Consider the following 17,113-nt stretch of genomic DNA (forward strand, 5'->3'; position numbering starts at 1 on the left):
AAAAAATTTCTCAAATAAATATAAATAAAATTTCAGTGATGAATGGTTGTGAAAATTAATTAAATAAAAATGACCGCTATTTCTTAATCGAAACAAGAAATTTCCCAATTTATTTCCTTTCCTTCTATCCCTTTCCCTGTTTCAAAAAGAAAGGTGCTTATAAAATGCTTAACTACTTAAAACTTATAAAATTAGCAAGAATACTTACAAAAACAAGCATATTATTCAGTCCTACAGCTATAGTAACAACAACAACAACAACAACAACAACAACAACAACAACAACAACAACAACAACAACAACAACAACAACAGCAACACCGTTCCGTTATAAAAACTGCTCTAACAGTCTCATCACAGCAGCAAAGACAACATCTCGAGTCCAACAGCTTGGCATTACCACCATCAGCGGGAACAGTACAACGTTATTTGTCTACCGGAAATCCGATAGACACGACTCTGGAATGGTGTCCAACTACAGAGTACTATAACAGTGCTCCTGAAGAAGTTGGAGAAACCTGTGCAGCACGGCTGATGAATATGGCGCAACGAGCGCAGCAACAATTGGAGCAAAAACGATTTCATTCTCCGCTTGCTACTTCACCAGTTAAGGAAGTTACTGATGCACTGATGTTGCTACAGGAAACGACTTCATTTTAACTAATTTTTAGCGAAATTTAATTTTGAATTTGAAAGTCAAAAACCATTCTCAAGTATCATTTATTCCCAATAACTGATATCTTTGCTATTATTCGATTGTTTTCATCCAATGTGCAGTTATTTTCAGTCAACAGACTTATTAAAGGAAATAAGCAACTTTAGTGGAAATACCTGAGTTTTGAATACTTCGGGTAGATTTCAATTTTGTTGCGGTTAATTCCTAAAAACTTTCCGATAAGAAAGACCAAAATACCTATTGATGTAAATCTTGAAAATACAGGTAACCGAGATAAGAATTACGAAATTGTTTTGCTACTTTCTACTATTTCAAGACGCTAGGCTGTTTGCTAATTAGCATTGTTACGGAAACCCTCGTTTTTTATCCCTTATTTTCTTCCTAGCTAACCATAGCCAAACATTGTAAGCTATAGTAACTTGGACTGAAAGAGACACTTATGCCAATTCATTGAAAAATGAACAATCCGGACTTTATTTTTTTATTTCAGATTTACTTACATTTAAAATGCGCGTAATTCTCACACCGACGTCTTTCTGGTTCTGGAACGATTGTGTATTTGTTGTCCGTTTCTTTTTTCCCTCCTGTAATTTGAAATATCGTTCCAGTTTTTCATCTCTTCCTCTCCCTCTTATTCTTTTTGGCACTCTATTCCTGGTTGTAGTTATATATATGATGCTATACCTTTTGACTTGAAAGTCATGAGAAATAAGAAATGCGATCCCCCAAAAACTGAGAAAACGTCTGGGGGACAGTTACAGCACACCTCTAATATCGAGCTTAATTAACTACCATGCAGTAAATTATTTGAATACTTCAAATTGAAAGAATGTGGCTTTTCCGGTAAATTTTCCTTTCATTTCAATCATTAAAATCTGTTGTAGTTTGTACTGGTGTGTATCGCCTCATTTATTACTGTGATTTTTATAGTTCTCAATCTTTTTTCTGGTATTGTAAAACAACTGCTGCCAGCGAAATGCAAGTACCGTTGCCTCAAAGTGACTTTATTTATATGCTGCCAATACTAAGTTCTTTCATATTTTCTATTGTCAACGCTATTTATTGAGTATCCAAGTGATTCGTGAATATTACGTTAAGCGAATATTGCTTCTTTTTGGTGGGAAAATCTTATCATGAAATTATAGCAGGCACGAGGAATATGCAAGATCCACAAAGCATGGTTTTGCTCTATACCTTAAACTATCGATTATAAATACAGTTAATTGTTTCGGCCTTGTGTCAAATTTCAGATATTCCTAAAATAAGGGGAACAAGAGTGTGATACACTAATGCTTATTATATAACACAATGAAGTTCATAAAGGTAAGGAGTAAAATACTGATCATTAAGAAAGGGGCTACTAAGAACTCAAGACAAGGAACAAAAAAAGATATGAAAAGTCTCTCCTTATCTCCTAACAAATTACAACAAAAAAAAACGCATAAATGACAGTTGAAACTAGACCCATCGATTTATATTTTTCTTCTTTCAACATTTTCTGAAGAAAGAAAAGTATATAAGAAAAAAACAACAAAGTTATTATAGTTTTCTCCCGCATCATTTTAAATTGGAAGTTACCACCATCTCGGGAACTCCTGATGGGCTCGGGTTGACGAAAAAGAAAGCAAGAAACAGAAAGTTACTAAATTTAATGACCAAATAAAATTAAAATGAAATAAATCTGGCAATATAACCAAAATGGAAGACACAACGCAATCACATCAGCTAATAGTTCACAATTAATAATTTGGCTCATCTATTAAAAAATAATGAGATACTTGAGTTCATTAAAAAAAAATCAAAATCATATCATCTCCTCGGTGCAGTTCGACCGCGACTTTTCATCGATTTCATCGATGCACTAGCGCCGCGTTTTTGTCGCACATTGATATGTCGCCGTTGAATAGGCTGCTCAACACTATATGCATGATTCAAATTTACCAAATGTGAAATGGATTTGTCGCAAAAAATACAACCTCTATACGTGGTTCTTTCCTCCGGCAAGGGTGACCTATCCTGCAAACAGTATGGATAGGAGAGTTTTCCGAAGCCACTGCATAAGAAAAACAGAAATCACTTACAAAAATAGTTCCTGCTGTAAAATCTGCGTTTTGAAAAAAAAGCTAATTATTTTTTCAATAAATATAACCACAATAAAATATGACCGCAATTTAATACAACAAATATAACCACAATTTTTGTGTTAAAGCTTTTTAAATACGAATCCAGAATTTCTTTTTTTCTCGACTTGGAATTAATTGATTATAAATTTCATAATATATAATTAATTGCAAATTTCATAATATGACAAGTGCTATACACAAGATTACCTTATATTCAACAAAAAACAGCTGTGCACCACAACTCATGCACTGCTTGGCAAGAATTTTAACGCGCAGTGCACCTTCAAAAACAGCGACAACAGCGGAACACCTGTTACAAGAAATGCGCCATTTTGGTGCAGATTGCGGATCTAATACTAATACTCCATGACCAGCATCACACTGACGTGGACACTGCACCACTCCCAACGTTCTAGAAATCAGAGTAACCAACTTCTAGAAGTTTCAACTTTCATGTGATTTAGGCCTGGAAACTGCAACAAATGCAATATTATTTCCTATTTACTATGCATTATGTAACTAACAACTGTTCTGACTTACAGAAACGAATGAGGACACACAGGGTTAGAACATTCGTGACATCCTGAACCTTTTCTCATCCCCTCAAATGGCGGATTGTTATAACAATAAGGACAAAGTGCATATGACATCGATAATTTCCCTGCAAGTACAACAAATATTATTCAGACAAATATGCCCTTTTCGCCACGTAAAGTTTTATGCACTAATGAACACTAATCCCTGTTCATCACTATTAAAATTACTATTCAGATGTCCATTTTCTTTTAAGCTTCCATTAATGACTTGAAACAAATAATGGCATAATATGTCATTCTTAACATCAGTTATTTAGAAAATTCATTCAAGTTTTTTAAAAAAATGGTTCACCTCCAGGACCTTGCCAGTAAATCAAGTCAAAATCATCCAGAGGGCACTTGTTTTCACCATGAAGCCTTAATAGCCCATCTTTAGCAGAAGGCAATGAATACGTATCCTAAAATCATGTAGAAAGTAATACCACTTCTTTCATCGAGTCCCGCTAATGTTAACTGACATTTTTACTTGATTACCTGACAGTTTGGGCAATGCAAACGTTGTGGTTTGGAAGCAACAAGTTTCATAAAACGTCGACATTTTCCACACCTGCTAAATGGTTTTCCCGAAGCAGCAAGTGATGTGAATGAATCTAAATAAATACACGAAGAATTTCGACTTAAATTCTAAAATCCCCTAATTTGTATTATGAATGTGAAAATAAGAATATTGATTCTATCATTTTTTAAACATAAACTGTACTGCATTAGCAGTTTTAGATTCACGTTTGCAAATGATGATAGACATTCTTTTTACCTTCGAAAAGAGAATCCACAAGACCAATATTTTCTACAAAGTAGATAAATTTAAGGCGAAAATTCTCAAGCACATGATTTTTGACCTGAAAATATGCATATGAAATATGAATATGGTGAACAAACTCAGTGACAAAGTTTTATTAGTTATTTTATTCTAAAATGTGACACTTAGTCCAACAAAATGTATGTGAATGTCAAAAACCATAGCTCCCCAGTTATAGTTTTTGAGACATATGTAATGCAATGAAATCTAAATTTGCGGCTATTTCAAGTTCCAAGAGCAATTTTTGCGCAAATATTCTTTTAAATAGAATATTCGGAGAGTTGTTACTGTTTTAAAATGATTAAATCAAAATATTGGAATTTTGGAACCAAAAAATTTAGTAGGTTGAAGCTGTTCAGTGACAGGAAGAAATCAAGGGTAACGCAAGGCATTCCGCAATAGATGAAAAACAGAAGATATTATATGGTACGTATTCGTCTCACTACAAAGTTCTATCGATCGTTAAGGACTGACGCTCAAGAGACACTGAATCTTGCCAGCAATCAATACCCTACGATTGTGCAACTGGATATGACTTCTTTTCATCTCCCCATGTTACATCAGTTGCTTTGACCCTTTAAACTTTTCTTTGGTTCTAAAATGACGACAATATAAATCATTTACTTACAGAACAGAAATCGGCATATCCCTTAGCTATGAGATTTAACTGACTTTCAACTTCAGATCGCATTGTAGGTAATACCAGTTCCGAATCTATTTTCCAATAGCCATGTACAAGCGCAATGCCTAGTTTTGTTGGTTTTAAACGCCTTCTGGATTCAACCTAAAGGCTTGCAAGTAATTTGAAATTTGAGTTTGAAAGAAATACGTAAATTAGTAGATATTGAAACGCAGCATAAAAAGTATAAAATCGTATTTTAATTCGATAAAGCTTACAGTAACATAGTTCCGCTGACAAATATTGCTAATGTGAACGGGGATAGAAGCATCCGTCCCGATGCCATGTTTTTCCATTAATGAGATCAACTCTGACTCAGTGAGGTAATCCGGTGGAGTTGTTGCGTACTCACATATTTTTCCATCTCTTAAATCATCCTCTTTAGAAGTAAAATATTACGAAATGAATAAAAATTGATATGCTGAATTTTAACTCTACTTCCAAAGCCATAATATTAGGCATCTTTTCTTTTTTCAAACAAAAATTCAACTCCCTCTACTGTGATTTTCTACTATCCTACAAAGTCAAACAAAAATGTTCAATTATTCCATTACTAAAGAAGTTTGAATACATAATATCAGAATCAAAACTTACTTTAAATTGACCTTTGTGCCTTTGACTATATTATAATTTTGTGGGTCTTCCTCAATTTTTTGCCAGACCATAATTTCTGTATAACCCAAATTGATAATACACTTACTTTTTGCAATAAATACTTCGTTTGCGATATCGATTCTTGAAAAATTATATACTGCTTATGAATCACTTGAGACAGCAGAGTGGGATTGTGATATAAATTATAAAATGTAAAACTTACTTTACACTCGTGACAAGATATGTACAAGGTTTCATCAATGTTGCAATAAAGTGCTGTGCGATATAGTCGTATACTTTTAAAGCATCTAAACAAGTACAGCAATTAGGAAGTGAACTGATATTCTTGAATGACTTCATTTTGATTAATATTAATCCACAAAGTGCTTGAAAAGGTTTGTTTTGCAGGTCTGACAATTTTAAGGAGAAATTAAAGAAGTCAACCTCCAGTGAGTGAACCATCATTGCCACGCAAAGGTGATATCGGCGGATGGTCACCTTTATCTTCGCCATTACGAGGCGTTGTTATTCCTTCTGATAACAACTAAATTAAAAAAATCACACTATAATCCGTGTTTTTATAGCCACCATTCTATAATTAAGTAAGATGAAGTGACCTTTTTTACAATATCTTTCCAGCGAATATCGTTTTGTTGATGTCGCAAGGCTTCAGAAAAATCAAAATTTGAAGGATATGCTGTAGTTTCCGTTCGTGGATAACTTATAAAACCCTGAAAAACAAAAAGCAAGCTGCAATAAATACTACAATATTACCTACTCTTTGTGAAAATGATATAACCAAAGGTATAGGTGAAGTGAAAAAATCTTTGGTGATAACAATAATTTATCCACCCACTCCACAATTCAAACATGAAAAGGATCAACCCATCATTCTAAAAGAGTTTGCAATTTCTTTCTGTTAATTAGAAAAAAAAAAGAAAAAAACTTCACCAAGGAAAGTGGAAGTGAATTCAACCTTGTTTAATTAAATTTAGGCATATAATAAAAACCGTCAAAGGAATGAAGGCTATTAAAATAAGGAAAAATATACATACCCTAGTGTAAAGATATTCTGCGGTATTCATTGTTTGTGCTGGACTGAGACCTAGGCCACTGCTAGCAACCCTCAATAATTCAACAGTATTGAGAGCTTGTGGACGCTCTTTTCGGAACTCCGAACTGTCCACATCAACAACAACACCTTGGTTCTGCTTCTGAAAACCTGAGCAGTATGAATCATGATATGGAGCCTAAAAAACCCTCAAATGGAAATAACAATTATACTGTGTATCACATAAAAAGACGAGTTAAATAAGCAAGAAATAACAACATTCAAAGAAATAAAAATAAACGAACTTTGATTCGATCAAAGAACAGCTGACAAACATCTTTATCAAATATACGGCCTTTGGCATGAATCGGTTTTAAATTATCACCTGCTGAAGTTTCGAAGACTGTCTAAAACTTTCCCGCATATCAAAAATATGTTAACCATCTAAATTGAATAACGTGCAATATGAGTTCTAAAAAGAATGGAAACTTGGAAAAAAGGTACCTCTAAAACCCAGTATGACTCTGGCTCAAATTGCGTAATCAAATCATGGCGAGTTACACAGAATCCTAATGTTGGTGTCTGACATGGACCAAATGATATGGTTGTGCTATCAAGATTACCATATTTACCCTGAAATACGCAAAAAATTGTTCGGTAAATTGTCAGTCCATGCTTGTTCTCCTAAGGAATATAAATTAAGGGAATATATTAAGCTTTAACTGCACCATCAAAGAAAATTAACTTACAAAGTGCAAAAATTAAGACATTGCTAATCAATACCCATTAAATTGACTAAAAAACTAGAATGATTAAACACAATATAGCAGAATGATTACTTGGAAATATTGCGTTTGGAAGCGTGTGAAGGCACAACCGATCCTCAGATCTAATTCTTGACGCGCATCAACGGATAAACTTTCATTGATATTAGGACGACCAAGATTTCGCATTGCCGACTTAATATCTTTTGCAGTGATGGCTGAGAAATGCGCCCTGAAAAAAGTTTCATTTAGTTTGGAAAAGTTTCGTTAGAAAGGTTGCTTATTTGGTAATTTAAACCAGAAAACAGTTTGAAAACAAAGACAAAATATATACAAAGTTTCCTATTTTTAAAGAAGATCAAAAAATATACCTATAAATATTTCCCATAATATCTCCTGTTCTTGGCTTTTTATTGAATTTCTAACAGCTTCAACCACCTGCCAATTTAAGAAAATAGTAAAACCTTGGATTATTTTAGTTGAAAAGATAGCGCTAAATGTAAATACTATGTAACACTCATTAACATTTAACAATGTGTAACACTCATTAACACAGAAATGAATTTGATATCCTTTTTCTGAAAAGAAGATTGTGTAATGCTAATTCTAAAAGTCCAGACATTCTTCTATAAGAACTAAAATGCAGCTCCTCAGCATTGATTCCGAAAACTTCTAACCATATCTTTTCCCTGCTTATTAAGGAAAATGATTTCAAGAAGTGAAACCTACTATATTTGTCAAAACGAAAAAAAATTCACTCTGATCAATGTGTTTTCGAATTCCTAAATCCCCTCCACTAACCTTCCTTCACCTCCTCTTCCTCCTCCCATTTGAATGGAGCCCAATATTAAAGTTGATAGTGGCTAACAATACCGACAACCAGGAAATGCCTTTTGAGAAGACTAAATCTTATCCATTCACGTCTTTTGATTTTGCTTCCCTTGTTTATTCAACTTAACAGTTTGGTTTCAAATGGCTAACTGCGGAATGCGAGCATGGTGTGAGACCATTTCGATAATCCGGAAAAAGACTGAATACTATAAAACTAAGTACTCTGGAAAATTATCATTAAAAAAATCCAACTTCAAAGCAAATATTTTCGCCCTCTTTATCGCAATCCAACCATAATACCAGAAAATCACAACCTTTTGCTTCCGAAGCAAGATACTGCAAAAGTTACTTTGTTCAACGGAAAAGAACAACAAAAGGTTGTATTTTATATCAAAGAGTATTTTTAATTCTGAAAACTTCTAATCATATCTTTCCTTTATTCATTAAGGAAAATAACTTCAAGAAATGATATATTCGTCGTATTCGTCAAAACAAAAAAAGTCAAAAACTTCACTTTAAGGTATTTTTGAATTCTTACATTTCCTCCACTCGCCTTCTCCATCATCCATCCTTCCTCCCATTTGAATAGAACTCAGTATTAAAGGCAATGGCTATTATTAAAGGCGACAATGGCTATTAACAGCGACAACTAGTAAATGCATTTTCAGAAAATTAAGTAACCTCATTCATTCGCATTTTTGGATTTGCTTCCCTTTTCACGGTTGACGATGAAAACAACTGAACTGGATCGACTTTTTCCCAATTATTCATTTTTGAAGGAAAATCCAAAGACATTATGTGACCACAAGTACTTGTTACCTGAGATACAATTTTAATACTCACTTCCCATTTCAAATTCAGTTACAGGAAGGATTTGGAGTTGATATTGTCTTCCCATAAAGTATCAATAGGAAAATAAGAAAGGAATTTACCATATGAATGATAATTGACAAAAACCAAAAACATTAAAGCATTATATGATTTACCAGTAATCTTTATTTTCAACTAATATAAATTTACCTTGAATAGAGCTGACTGTCCTTGGAACTGTCCACAGTATTCGGAAACCGAACAAACATTGTTCCAACCTTTAGAAATAAAGGGAACTATTTTGGTTTTAAATAAGGAGAATGCGAGAAAAAATAGAAACAACAAACAACAATAGGAATAATGCAACAAAGCCTTCCAACATGGAAGAAGGATATAGAAATTCTATATTTTATCAGGTCTGGAAACGAAAGAATTGGAAATGGTACCAGCATAAAAGTAGCAAAAAAAGCAGGATAAGTATGACTTCCACCTTTTCTTTTCTCAACTTTTCCATCAGCAAGGATTTTTGCAATAGATTCAGCAAGCATCGGTTTTTCGGCCACCATCATTACCGTCAGCGGGGCCATATCCACCCCTATCCCGTTCCTCCTCCGCCAATCTCTAGACTGCAAACATGTCTGGTTACACCTCCTTAACAGTTACTATTCCGGTTTCTCATGAACTACTTGAATAACGATATAACAAAGTCCTCTAACATATTTCAACCCATGGATTGGCCCGGAATCTTCATTAACGAACGATCACACGCTTGGACTATTATTGCAAACAGGGAAGAACTGGCTACTGATAAAACTTAAAGCACTCCATGACTTGATAACATAATTTTCAAAATGCTTTAGCGACCAAGCGTTCGTCATGCATCCAATATTCTGGAACAAGAATTTATTGCCACCAAAAAAATTATGACTGCAAATTGCAACAAATCAAAATGAAACAATAGTGTTTTGAATTCAATGAGTAAATTACGAAATTCCAGGAGGAAATAGTATAATAAAGGAATTTACTTAAAAACTACAAATGAACACTTCCGTACACTGCTTTATATCGATGACAGTACTACTCGAGCTCGTAATTCATCATGAAATAACCACAATTGACATATGGAATGTTTTCTTGGCTATAATAAAGATTACCTAAGGATAGCACAAACAAGTATTTAGTCAATTAGTATCGCATAACAGAAGGAGAAATTTCTAAAAACAATGACACATAAGTACTCAATAATAAGTGTATGAATAACTACATCGCAAGGTAAACAATAATATGAGGAGCTGTTTCACTTTGGGGGCCATTCCATATCAACGCCCTCGACATCCAACTCAAGTATATCAACTTTACCACATTCAACTCCCAATAAATCAGCTAGTGATGGTCGAGTTCGACCAAAATCGCCGTGCACGAATTCTTTTACATAAGTTCCTGCTTGTGTTTCCATTCTGAAACAGTAAAATAACTCTTTGGAATTTCCTAAAAGAGATTCCAGGAATTTTCACCATGAGAGTAAAGCAATTAATCAGCAAAAAAATAAAACATTAGAAAAAACTTATCATTTGCAGCAACCATTATTATGTATACACAACAATTCTTTACTAATTCTAGCCTGAGAAGGACTGTCCAATAAATGAATATCAAAAATCTAATTCCTGAAACTGGCTACTTTCTATCAACATAATGTTCTTAAAGATAACTGGAACCAGCTAAGTGCTTTACGTAAGTTAACAAAAAAAGTAGGGCTACATCAAATTACAATAAACATAAGTTTCTGTTAACAAAAGTATGCTAACTGCGACTTGATGTACACTGGATAAGTTTGAACTTTTTATTTTTCAAATGTAGGCATTTTAGCTACTGCGTCATATTCCATAACTGAAAAAACGATTTGAGCTAAAAAAGGTCTCCATGTTACCTGACTAGGAAATGATAATCATCCAACTTGAGTGCTGCTATGAAAAATATCATCCTTCGTCTTTCGAGCAAGGGACGACGTTTCAGTACCCGCACAGGGGTTTTTTGAATCACTTCAATGGGTGCTTTATGATAAAGTTCTTTCAACGCAAAATCGTCAATTTTTCGTGTACTATAGCAGTAACCGGTGTATAACTTTCGCCTTTCTAAAACAAATATAGAGATTATGAAAGCGACTAAGGTAAGTTATAATTCTATATTATACAAATTTTCTCCAAACTATTTTTTCCAAATATCGTCAATACATAAAATTTGTTGAAGAGGCTTACCGTCTTGACCATTTTTTATCAGAGATGCTTGATCTGACGTGATCTGCTTCAAACCGGGAACAACTTTCACATCAAGACTTTTATTAATACTATCCTCCATACGTTTTAATGTGGTCTTCAAGTTATGTCTTTGGAACGAAAAAATTCTTTTGGGATTGATTAGCTGAAAAGAATCGATACCGATCGATACCGGTATACTTATATTCCAATTTACCTTAGGATTTTTGAAAAAACAAAACGAAAAAAACTATTACTTGCAACACAAATGGTCTTCCGTTACCGAGCATTCGTACATCAATATCTTCTCGTCCTGAAGCTACAAAACGTGCAACATCACATCCAGTTTCCTTGATAAATGGTGCCTCAAATTTCTCCGACACCTAAAACCACTGAATTTCATATCTAAATCTCCAAGACCTTTAGATTCTCTTTAATATTTGATGCATAAACTTACTGAGTGTCCAGTAATTTTCCTTATATTAGTTGAAGCTGACCATGGACTTTGAGACATGTTTCTGGAAAATTTGCAATATCGCCCGGCTATGAACAATGGACTACGTTCAAATGAAACTGTATAATAACATGGTGTCGAGGGTGACGCCATTTTGTAAGTCCTGCAATCTCCTTTTGAAGAATCAACAAATAAAAAGTACAGGATAAGATATGGAACTACATTTGTAACATTAAGATTTGATAATGACATAGGACAATGCTATAAGGTATATAACATCTCAGACTAGGTACCATATACTAGGATGAATATAATTCTCGGATTCAAATGCATACATTTGAGGTTGCGATTATCATGGATTTTTTTTTTCTATGGTTCTGGATGAAACATGAATATTATCACACAGCACCTAGTTCAAGCATATTGTTTTCTACTAAATTATAAAAGTACTTCTCTCACGGATACCAGTTAGTTCTCATGGTTACTTTAAATTAACAGAATAAAGTTGGAGTAAGTTATGTTTGAAATAATATGCTTGAGAAGTCAATGAGAACTTCCTTATGGTCCCTGATACCTTTATCAAAAACCCACACCGAACAAGTATCACATCACTACTCAAAAAAATATAAATAACCAAAAGCTATACAATGCATAGTCTCGACTCAGCTTGTGTGTCACGTTTGCAACCCGCACCTTTGTATACATTGACAAGAGTGTATCATCCACGCTAGCATATCTCAATCTTTTCCGCGATATTTGGAAATCACTGGGAAATTCCTTCATCAAATAATCAACATCGCTTTTGTTAAATTCGTTATTAACAAATGTAAAAGTTAGGGTCAAATCCGAATTCAATGATGGTGATAAACCAGTAGCCTGCAACGAGAAAAACAAACAAAAATCCACATAACAAAATAATGAAAACTTGTCTGGTACTGTGAACCTGATGAATTTGAACGGACGGTTTTTAATTGTAGTGCTGAATACACCAATTCTACAGACTGAGTAAGATTGCACCACTAACAAAACAAAGAACAAATTTTGAGAAAAAAAATACTGAACAAATAATCAAAAAAACTCAAAGCACTTCAAAAGTTAATAAAAAAAAAGAAAAAAAAGTTAGACGAACACTGCGAATCCTTTCCAAGTAGGTGTTGATAATGCGTAATTTAAAAGGAACCATAGAAAGCGTACCAAGTGATGATGGATCTCGATAAGCGAGTTCATATAATGATTCCCGAAGAATCGCTGTAACAGGCATATTGACTGCAAGTAAGAATGATTTCGAATCATAGCCACTGCTTTCGTATATTTTCTTTGCCTAAAAAATTAATTGCAGTTTAAAAGCATTTAATTAGCAGCCCAAAGAATCTCTACACCTACACAGAAGTTCTTCAAGTTTTTCGAAACTCATTTCATTCAAAAAATCTCGAAAGCTATGAAACGCGGCGAGAACTTCGCCATAATAGTCGAACAGACTTGATCAAGATTAGAATTTGATTTAATTCAGGCTTCAATTCACAATTAAACTGCAATACTTAGATATCAGCGTGCACGTACTATATAATAATACTTAAAGGAAGGCCTTACCTCAGCTACCACTTCGTCAGCAAACTTATCATCCAATACACCAAAACAAAGTGCACAACTGAACGGTTCTTCTACATTTCCACTTTCTTTCGATCCTCTCAAGTGTCGAGTGCAAACAGTGCAAAGGGGAATGAGGTCATCTGAGCTGCTGTCACACCTCATTTCTGTGGGCAGCTGTCAGTGGTCACACTCTTAATCTGCAGATTCCCAGTCACAGCTATCTGCCCACGGTTCGCATTCCAACTCTTAAAACACGCTAATGAGAATAGTGGCGATAAGGTGGTGTGAAAGATAATGTTGTACTTGGAGACGACGGAGAACAAACAGATCAGTAAGATTGTGTGCAGAGAATGATAAGAAAAATTGAAAATATAGACCATCCTGACGATCTCAGAGATTGGAAAGGAGATAGATGAAAAAGTCATGTAGGGGATAGCTGGCAACAAAAGATGCACAGCAGGTATGCCCCATAATCATGTGAAATGGAGTGATAGAGATCCCAAACAAAGCCATACTTTTTAGTTTTCACTCTATAGAAAGCGGTAAATATTTCACAAAATTGAAAAGGTGAAATTAGCATAATTAAGGGGACATATAAGAGATGACAGTGTGTCTTTTGCAGATTTTGTATTAGTGTGGAGATCGGTTGCTCTCTCTTTTATGGTTTGTTGAGAGAGGAACGGATGTGTTGGCCAAAGAAGAGAAAGGTGAGTTGTGTCCCCCCGGGGAATGAAGAGAGATAAAGAGGCAGGTCTACTTTCAACCTTCCACTGGGCTGGTGAAACCACTGGGTCCACTGGGATGGAATTCCTTCAGAAGAAAAAAAATCGTAGAGAAAGTTATTTTTTAACTCGAAAAGTGACGAGTTTCAGAAGCTATCCGTACCAGCTCCTCCTGTCCAGCAGTCCAAAGAGAAAGCCGCCCCTGGAAATCAAAATGTGCATCATTGGTTAATATTGTAATAAGACCTTTTCAAGGCAATTAAAATTGAAATTGGTAGGGAATTGGAATGGAAACTGTAAATACTGAGAGGAAAGAAATGAAGTTTGAAAACTGATGAAAATGAAAATCAAGACCGATGGTTAAAATTTCCAGGGAAATGAAAAAAAGAATAACAAGAAAATAAAAAGCAGGAGAAAGGACTTGAAGGAAGACGAGCATGTGAAGAAGACTAGTGAACCGGAAAAAAGTCGCAGTGAACCGGAAAAGAAATCAGGTGAGAAAGAGAAAAGCGAGAAAGAAAAAGAGGAGAGAGACAAAAAAGAGGCGGAGGAAGAAAAAAGAAGTGACAATGAAAAGAAGGAAAGTGATAGGGAAATCGGCGAGAAAGTCTCAGGGGTATCAATTCATTCGAACACCTTTGAAAGTATCAAACCAAATGGAAGGTTCCTTTGAACAGAATGTTGAACAGTCTAAGGAAATGTAGGTGAGAAATGTTTCGGAGAATGATTGAGTTACCCTGTTCATTTGGGATGGCTGTATATTTTGGAGTGGATTACAATCCAGTTAATTTCTTTTCTAGAAGAAGAAATTGGTGATAAAGGCTCCAACAGCAATTAAAAAGGCGGATGCTGGAGATCCACAGTATCAGGTTTGCTGAACTTTTCCGCAACCCTTTCAAAAGCATTTAAAATTATTTGCTTAAGAAAAGTGAGATGAATATTAATATGCAGACACTTGCTGGCTTAAATGATGAGGATTTGTTTGGCAAGGAGGATGAGCATAAGCCGAAAAAGAAGCTAGTTATAAAGGCACCAACCGATTTTAAGAAGGCAAAGGCTGAAGATCCAGAGTATCAGGTAGGTAATTTAATCTAGAGTGATGTTACTTGTTTTTACTGATCAACGAAATGGAACATTTTGAATACGGCAAATGAGAATGATTTAAATGAGTTAGACGAAACCGATCTTAGATTAGATTCAGGAAACTGAATTGCCTAGAGATTGGCAGTAGCAGGTTTGTTCGTCTTCACTTAAACACACTGTGTTCTCATAGCTTCATACAATTGTGTGATAGCTTGAATTCTTCAAAAAAAGAAAAAAACCCACCATTTGAAAGATGCACCAAAGAGCTTAGGTTGTTTTTCAGCTTCAAACTGATCATTATTCTATGCATTAACTTTTAACAGAATAACCGAAATTCTGCTTGAATAAAAAACGAACAAGAAACAGTACTGTTAATATTGCTTATTTTTCATGTCTCTTTTCTTCCACCTCTCCCAGTTTAGTCTCTTTATTACTTTTTCCCATCAAAAAAGAGAGAAAAACAACAAAACTATCCAACATTTTCAACTAGAAATTGTAAGTTTTCTCTTATATAGTCTGTTAGCTTTCCTGAATAAGATTTATTACATAAAAGTTTGTTAGGAAACTAATAAAAAAACTGAAAAATTTGTCCAATTTTCTCGCAAAAGCTATGATTTACCTTTGAAATAGTTTAACGACAAAAATAAAATGTTCGAGTTATCCGCTAAACAGTTTGAAGGAGAAACTGTAGGAATGAGAGTGCCCGAAAAACCAACTAACTTTCTTCAAAGGCTATCGTCTACTTTGCTGTATATCATCAGCTGCTCTCTCATACACAATTTTAGATTTGTAACTCTGAAAGCAGAAAAAAATCTAATGGTTAGTGGATTAACCAATGGCTTCTCTATTAGCGGTCTCCCTCTAATTCTTTTTATGGAGTTTAAAATGAATATTAAAGGAGAATGGAGTGGAGTTGTAGAAAGAAGTATACATTGGTATACATTTTGGTATACATTTTGCAGACACTTGCCGGTCTAAACAATGACTTGTTTGACATGGAATTCAACAAATGAAACAAAAAAAAAAACCGCAAATAAAGAGACCAAAAAAGCTCAACATATATGCGCAACGGATACGTTCGCAGAATTGAAGAAAGTCCTCGTTTGCGAATTCTGTTCTCTGCTGGTTGACTTATATCATTTTTTATATCGTGAAGACAAAATAGACATCCATAAGGTGTTTAAAATTGAAATAAAGTTCAGAATCGATTTAGCAAGTATAGATAGTCTGATGAATAAATTAGCCTTTCAATGCTTTCTGCCTTTATTATGGATATCATTTCGATCAGATCTTGTTCTGAAAAGACTTACCATGCTTCAATCTCTTAGTGCTGTGATTTCCCCTCCCTCTCTCCCCCGTGGCATTACTGAAAATGAATTGTTGTTTACTTGCGTGAATCTATGTGTTAATTAGCACTAAATTTCGTTCTTTATTGTGAAACTCGACAGTGCACATTTTTAAAACGTTAAGATGCTTCGAAAAAATTATGGAATAAAACTTTTGAATCATATTTGAGCGTAACTATTTCACTGGATGATACAACGGACGTTGTTCTAGTTTCGAATTTCTACCTACGCAGACGCCTAGCTAGCTTACACCTCTAACTAATTACTTATGGATCTGTTGGTGTTTATTAAATGAAAAAATATAGCTGGGAAAGTTTTAACACACACCAATCGTTATTAAAAATGCGTTCAGACGTAGGACTCTTCAATTAAAAAATATGACGTAAATGAACCTACGACTGGTGAAACACAAACATTTACATTACGGCAGTATCTAATTGAAACAGCCAGCATGTAATGTACTTCAAAATCATAACTGTACATATATATATATATATATATATGTAAAGTAACACATGTAAAGTAAAATCTTTTAACCTTTTAGCCTGATTAAATGTGACCATATTTTTTTGCATTTGATGGCATTGTAAGAAGACATGACAGATATGTATTGTAATATTCATTTGATGTTTGAAATACGAGGATCTTCCTCTTAGGAATTGAATTGTCAAGCGATATATATATATATATATATATATATATATATATATATATATATATATATATATATATAATATATATAT

General features: G+C 34.2%; 5 protein-coding genes across 6 annotated transcripts in view; 2 read left to right on the forward strand and 3 right to left on the reverse strand.

Annotated features, from left to right (window-relative positions):
• The window catches only part of LOAG_17367 (abnormal cell lineage protein 42), a gene marked incomplete at both ends in the record, with an annotated part of 7,788 nt that extends 7,128 nt beyond the window's left edge, over positions 1 to 660 (forward strand). Inside the window, one exon of the mRNA XM_020450028.1 lies at positions 316 to 660. Within this exon, the coding sequence (XP_020306359.1) occupies positions 316 to 660 (345 nt within the window). The remainder of the gene's footprint in view (positions 1 to 315) is intronic.
• A 1,825-nt stretch (positions 661 to 2,485) lies between these two features.
• LOAG_06591 (DNA topoisomerase III beta-1) lies at positions 2,486 to 9,510 on the reverse strand (the record flags this gene model as incomplete). Its single annotated transcript, XM_020447183.1, has 21 exons — positions 2,486 to 2,692; positions 3,007 to 3,211; positions 3,340 to 3,460; positions 3,688 to 3,793; positions 3,870 to 3,985; positions 4,150 to 4,234; positions 4,823 to 4,978; positions 5,092 to 5,239; positions 5,468 to 5,608; positions 5,691 to 5,775; positions 5,912 to 6,011; positions 6,085 to 6,198; positions 6,523 to 6,681; positions 6,824 to 6,925; positions 7,023 to 7,151; positions 7,358 to 7,514; positions 8,084 to 8,145; positions 8,366 to 8,449; positions 8,795 to 8,932; positions 9,134 to 9,201; positions 9,414 to 9,510. 21 exons carry the CDS (start codon positions 9,508 to 9,510, stop codon positions 2,486 to 2,488), a joined length of 2,580 nt encoding a protein of 859 aa, XP_020302559.1.
• A 409-nt stretch (positions 9,511 to 9,919) lies between these two features.
• Positions 9,920 to 13,472, reverse strand: LOAG_06592 (the record flags this gene model as incomplete). Of its 2 annotated transcripts, none has more annotated exons than XM_020447184.1 (8): positions 9,920 to 10,380; positions 10,851 to 11,055; positions 11,179 to 11,341; positions 11,433 to 11,558; positions 11,633 to 11,792; positions 12,276 to 12,505; positions 12,824 to 12,950; positions 13,220 to 13,472. In XM_020447184.1, the coding sequence occupies 7 exons, from the start codon at positions 12,920 to 12,922 to the stop codon at positions 10,221 to 10,223; spliced, it is 1,143 nt and encodes a 380-aa protein (XP_020306360.1). The 2 variants fall into 2 exon arrangements, with proteins under 2 accessions (XP_020306360.1, XP_003142176.1); XM_003142128.1 differs by having other exon boundaries at positions 10,221 to 10,380; positions 12,759 to 12,950; positions 13,220 to 13,381.
• A 430-nt stretch (positions 13,473 to 13,902) lies between these two features.
• Positions 13,903 to 15,172, forward strand: LOAG_06593 (hypothetical protein; the record flags this gene model as incomplete). Its single annotated transcript, XM_020447185.1, has 6 exons — positions 13,903 to 13,926; positions 14,092 to 14,157; positions 14,315 to 14,557; positions 14,742 to 14,810; positions 14,893 to 15,018; positions 15,143 to 15,172. 6 exons carry the CDS (start codon positions 13,903 to 13,905, stop codon positions 15,170 to 15,172), a joined length of 558 nt encoding a protein of 185 aa, XP_020302560.1.
• Positions 15,173 to 16,786: 1,614 nt separating this feature from the next.
• LOAG_06594 (hypothetical protein) lies at positions 16,787 to 17,113 on the reverse strand (the record flags this gene model as incomplete). The annotated part of the gene is made up of 1 exon (XM_003142130.1): positions 16,787 to 17,113. A coding segment is annotated over one exon (327 nt), but the record flags the coding sequence as incomplete, so codon positions are not given.

This window comes from Loa loa (assembly GCF_000183805.2).
Source record: "Loa loa unplaced genomic scaffold supercont3.66, whole genome shotgun sequence".
NCBI lineage: Eukaryota > Metazoa > Nematoda > Chromadorea > Rhabditida > Onchocercidae > Loa > Loa loa.